Below are 5,677 nucleotides of genomic sequence, written 5' to 3'. Positions count from 1 at the left end.
GTTACATTTCCACGTGAATTTATCTTTCCATCGTAACCTGCTGGGGAGTTTCTGTGCTGTTTTGATCTCGGGATTTAGTTGCACAATATGCTGTAGGCTTTGAGATTGGTTTCTTTGCCTGTACACGCGTTAGCTGATTTTTCAGAGGAAGCGATGATGTAAGCCTAGACATCTGAGGTGAAGATAAGCCCTTGATCTGCCTGGACTGCCTGTAGTTTCGGTTAGCTAAGGCGCTTCAGCGGCTCGTGCTCCAAGCTTAATAGATTTAAAGCTGCGGTGAGTATGCACAGAAATACTCTAAAGCATCCCTGAAACCACTGTGAATAAAATGTAAGTGAATGAAGCACGGCAGCTAAAAGGGACTGGGAGATCTGAGCCTGGGGACGCGCGCGGTGTTCCCCGGCGGGCGCACGGAGACAGGACAGGATGGGGCGGGACGGGACAGGAGGGAGCGGGCCGGCGGCGGCTCAGCGCTCCGGTGCCTCTCTTGCAGGAAGATGATTCCCGTGACGGAGTTTCGGCAGTTCTCGGAGCAGCAGCCGGCCTTCAGGGTGCTAAAGCCCTGGTGGGACGTGTTCACCGACTACCTCTCCGTCGCCATGCTGATGATCGGCGTGTTCGGGTGCACCTTGCAGGTGAGTTGAACGAGGCCGGGCTAAACGGGTGCCATCAGGGCACAGGAAGAGCAACGCAGGTGAGAAAGGTCCGTGGAAGGATGGCGTCACGCGCCGTGATTCCCTTGTGTTCTCTGTGAACAAAGCGAAAATTGGCTGGTCCCAGAATTGCAAGTCGTTTAGGCAGAAACATAAAATAACACAGGCCAGACTTTTAGTGGCTGTAAATCAGGGTATCTGCACTGGAGTCAGTGGAGTGGTGCCAGAGCTGTTGGTTTGGCAATTGCCTTTGGTTATCGTGACAAGAGCTTGTGTCTGGATGCCTGTTTTCACCACAATCTGACATAACAAAACAGATGCTCAACTGAAATTCCTATTTCTTACTTTTTTTTTTTGTTTAGGAGTTTGAAAACATACTTTTGTGATTTCTATTTTTCTTTTTTTTGTTTGTCTTTTTTATTTGTTAATAGTCTTTTTTTCTTTATGCTTCAAATAGATTTGAAATGAATATGCTGATTTTATCAACACCACCCACAACCAATATTATGCCTCCTCTATTCCAAAGCATCTCTGAGGATGCTTACACATAAACGGTTGACATTATTGTCACTCCCTGTTAGTCAAATTGTGCTAAAGAGCCAAAACCTATAAAGAAATGGAAATTGCTGTTTGGAATGGACTCTACAAAAATAGGAAGTTGTAGTGCTAGTTCAAACGTGGATGTCCATTTTTTGGCATGACTCAGAAATGGAGCAAAGGGGACATGATGACAGCGCTCTGATTTCAGCAGAATTTGCTCCCTTACATGACCCAAGGTTTTCACATACCATGTTCCAAATTTTATGTGAAATCAACTGTAGTTTTGCCTGTATTGTCTTTTCAAATGTCTTTTGGAAAGTATGATGCCCATGTTTAAAAATCTCTCTATACAAGGACTTATTCTTCATTAGTAGCCAAGTGTTTGCTTAAACACATAAAGTAGAGTATCTGTCACTTTTAAATTTATCTGCTTGATTAGATGAAGCACACTGGAAAATAATGTTTGGAAACACTACAAATAACACAGGAAACTTTTTTATTCCAGTTTACTACCAAAGGCATGATCCAGTGTATAAATAATGGCGTATAACAGAATAGCTCTGTTACCCGCCCCGGGCAATGACAGCATTTGCAGACAAGAAATTTTTGAAGTGGCAACAGTTGAGGCACTGATACTGTTAAAAACACATGTGGTCTCAGCTCAGCATCTCCCTGCACCAGGGTGGATTACCAGGGGAAAATCTGTGCTTGGTAGCTCTTGTTGCCTACCTATAGTTAGTGCTTTCAGCAACCATGATGCCAAAGGATACATTCACACTACAATAAAAGGCACATTCTTAGTTTCAGCTAATCCCAGTTAGTCATTCGGGGCAAATAACAGAGCTCCTTGGTTTATCACATGGATTAGCTTTTTAAATTTTAAATTCCATCTTACAGGGAGCCTGGCACTGAGTTCAAACTGTTACCCCGAGTTAAGCCAAAGACGACTGGCACCCAAAGGCGTTCTGACCTGAGTTTGCCAACATGGGAGGCCAGCCCAAATTAAGAAAGTTGCTCTGCTTTGCATTATAGATGGACTGAGGACAGAGCTACATTAATTCACAGGTGTATGGAATGAGGATTGTCTATTCCTATTTTATATATATGAAAAACTGAATAAAAATTAAGTCCATGCACACACACAGGTGAACATCTTCATCTCTCCATTATCCCTATCTATCCTTATTAAGGCCAAAGATTAACAATGTCACAGGCACAAATATGCCCATCCTGGCTCTTTGTCAGCTGTTTTGGGTCTGCCAGACCTCACAGTTTGGGCATAAAGCCACATGAATGCAGCAATGCTGCTTTCAAGCCTAAGCTGTCTCTGAACATGGGGTAGCATTTTGTCGGGGTGAATACACCCAGCCAGAACAAACTGTCCCTGGGGAGAGCAATGCAGAAGCTTCTCCCTTGTCCTGTCTGGATGTATTACCCATACTTTTCCTTTTTCTGGATTATTTCAATGCCTTCTTATTCAAATTATGGAAAGCTAACCATAGAAGAAGGGGGGTGAACTGGTTCTTGGCATACAGAACAAGTGTGTCTTTGGGACTAATGATAATAATAATAGCACAAAGCAGGGGCCAGGCGCTGAGCTATGAGGAGGAATGCCTGACAACGGGAGGAGCTCCAAGGACAGCTGCTTACTGGCACTGCCACCGTTGTTTGTACATCATTTGACAAGATATCTTTTTGTGTGTTTCAGGTCATGCAAGACAAGATAATATGCCTTCCAAAGCGAATACAGCCTTGCCAGAACCAATCTAATAGTTCAAATGTGTTTCACACAATCCCAGATACAACCCCTCTCCCTCCCCCCAAGCCATCCACTACTCCAGCTACTGTTGAAATGAAAGGACTGAAGACTGATTTGGACCTTCAGCAGTACAGCTTTATAAATCAGGTGTGCTATGAACGTGCCCTGCACTGGTATGCCAAGTACTTCCCTTACCTTGTCCTTATACACACACTGGTCTTCATGCTGTGTAGTAACTTCTGGTTCAAGTTCCCTGGATCGAGCTCCAAAATTGAGCACTTCATTTCAATACTTGGGAAGTGTTTTGACTCTCCCTGGACAACAAGAGCCTTATCAGAAGTATCAGGGGAGGACTCTGAAGAGAAAAATAACAGAAAGAACAATGTAAGCAAGTCTAACACTCTCCAGCCAAGCACTGAAGGCACTTTGGTCAAGACCCAGTCTTTAAAATCAATCCCTGAGAAGTTGGTTGTGGATAAGGGAACAACACCTGGGGCGCTAGATAAGAAAGAAGGTGAACAGGCCAAAGCACTGTTTGAAAAGGTGAAGAAATTCAGACTGCATGTCGAGGAAGGTGATATACTCTATGTCATGTATGTTCGCCAGACTGTACTTAAGGTAATTAAATTCCTTATCATTATTGCTTACAACACAGCACTTGTCTCAGAAGTTAATTTTACAGTAGTCTGTAATGTTGATATTGAAGACATGACAGGATATAAGAATTTTTGCTGTAATCACACAATGGCACATCTGTTCTCTAAACTTTCTTACTGCTACCTGTGCTTTGTAAGCATCTATGGCCTCACATGCCTTTATACTTTATACTGGTTGTTCTATCGCTCACTAAAAGAATATTCCTTCGAATATGTTCGTCAAGAGACAGGAATTGATGATATCCCAGATGTCAAGAATGACTTTGCTTTTATGCTTCATATGATAGATCAATATGATCCTCTCTATTCCAAGAGATTTGCTGTCTTCCTGTCTGAAGTCAGTGAAAATAAGCTGAAACAGCTGAACTTAAACAATGAGTGGACTGCAGATAAACTGAGACAGAAGCTACAGATGAACTCCCACAGCCATCTGGAGCTACAGCTTTTCATGCTCTCTGGACTTCCAGACACAGTTTTTGAAATTACCGAGCTGCAATCTTTAAAACTTGAAATAATTAATAATGTAATGATACCAGCAACCATTGCACAGTTGGACAATCTCCAAGAGCTGTCATTGCACCAGTGCTCTGTGAAGATCCACAGTGCCGCCTTGGCCTTTCTGAAAGAGAATCTCAAGATCTTAAGCGTCAAGTTTGATGACATCAGAGAACTGCCGCATTGGATGTATGGCCTCAGAAATTTGGAAGAGCTCTATTTAATTGGCTCACTAAGTCATGATATCTCCAAAAACATTACCCTGGAGTCTTTTCGGGAACTTAAAAGCCTTAAAATTCTTTACATTAAAAGTAATTTGTCCAAAATCCCACAATCTGCAGTCGATGTTTCAAGTCACCTGCAAAAACTGTGCATCCATAATGATGGCACTAAGTTAGTGATGCTCAACAACCTGAAGAAGATGGTTAACTTGACCGAGTTGGAATTGGTTCACTGCGATTTAGAACGCATACCTCACGCAGTCTTCAGCCTTCTGAGTCTTCAAGAATTGGATTTAAAGGAAAACAACCTCAAATCAATTGAAGAAATAGTAAGTTTCCAACATCTGAGAAAACTGACAATCCTAAAGCTGTGGTACAACAGTATAACATACATCCCCGAGCATATAAAGAAACTCACTAGCCTAGAACGGCTTTCCTTCAGCCATAACAAAATAGAGGTTCTTCCATCCCACCTATTCCTATGCAACAAAATCAGATATTTGGATTTGTCTTACAATGACATTCGCTTTATCCCACCAGAAATAGGAGTTCTGCAAAGTTTACAGTATTTTTCCATCAGTTGTAACAAAGTGGAGAGTGTGCCAGATGAACTATACTTTTGCAAAAAGCTTAAGACTCTGAAAATTGGGAAAAATAGCTTGTCAGTCCTTTCTCCCAAAATTGGTAATTTGGTATTCCTCTCCTACTTGGATATTAAAGGCAACCACTTTGAAATTCTCCCACCTGAACTTGGTGATTGTAGAGCTCTGAAGCGAACTGGTTTCATTGTAGAGGACACCTTGTTTGAAACATTGCCTTCCGATGTCAGGGAACAAATGAAAGCTGAATAACTAACTTCCTCTCGCTCGGTTTTACAGAAATACACTTCTACCAAATAGGCTATAGGAAGTGCATACTCTGAATATGCATTTAGTGTTACATTTATTTCTCTCTCTTTTTCAAACAAATCCTATCTGTACAAACAAATTTGGAGTAAGGAGTACATATATTTTTAAATAAAATTTTCTTGTATTTTTTCACTGTTTTAAGATATTTTAAGTTTATTTTGCCCTGAGAACAAGGGTGTCTGTAACTTAATTTTTACTGACAAAAGCAAATGGTTTTATCTGCTGAATTTTTTTCCTTTGACTGATCCCCACAGGGGAACCATGTTTAAGCTGTGTGCTTTGGGTTGCATAATTTGTAGTAGGTGAATATATGGTCTTCCTGGTTCTTGTTAATACCTTAGGATGTGGTCTTTGAAGGGTGGTCCTGCAGGTGCTGAATGCCCCCATCTCTTCTTGTCGTCAGCGGGAGCTCCAGGTGTTCAGCATCTAACAGGATCAAGTCTGG

At 41.8% G+C, this 5,677-nt stretch overlaps 1 protein-coding gene across 1 annotated transcript; it reads left to right on the top strand.

Annotated features, from left to right (window-relative positions):
- Positions 1-448: 448 nt before the first annotated feature.
- LRRC8C (leucine rich repeat containing 8 VRAC subunit C) lies at positions 449-5,361 on the top strand. Its single transcript, XM_013961388.1, has 2 exons — positions 449-635; positions 2,902-5,361. Exons 1-2 carry the CDS (start codon positions 498-500, stop codon positions 5,173-5,175), a joined length of 2,412 nt encoding a protein of 803 aa, XP_013816842.1. The 5' UTR covers positions 449-497; the 3' UTR covers positions 5,176-5,361.
- The last annotated feature ends 316 nt before the right edge of the window (positions 5,362-5,677 follow it).

This window comes from Apteryx mantelli, chromosome 8, assembly GCF_036417845.1.
Source record: "Apteryx mantelli isolate bAptMan1 chromosome 8, bAptMan1.hap1, whole genome shotgun sequence".
Lineage (NCBI taxonomy): Eukaryota > Metazoa > Chordata > Aves > Apterygiformes > Apterygidae > Apteryx > Apteryx mantelli.
This window is presented reverse-complemented; position numbering and strand designations above follow the sequence as displayed.

Excerpts from the sequence above, each read along its gene's own strand:
- LRRC8C (XM_013961388.1), top strand. The coding sequence starts at position 498 with ATGATTCCCGTGACGGAGTTTCGGCAGTTCTCGGAGCAGCAGCCGGCC. Across the intron at positions 636-2,901 it reads TGTTCGGGTGCACCTTGCAG|GTCATGCAAGACAAGATAAT; the intron begins GTGAGTTGAACG and ends TGTGTGTTTCAG.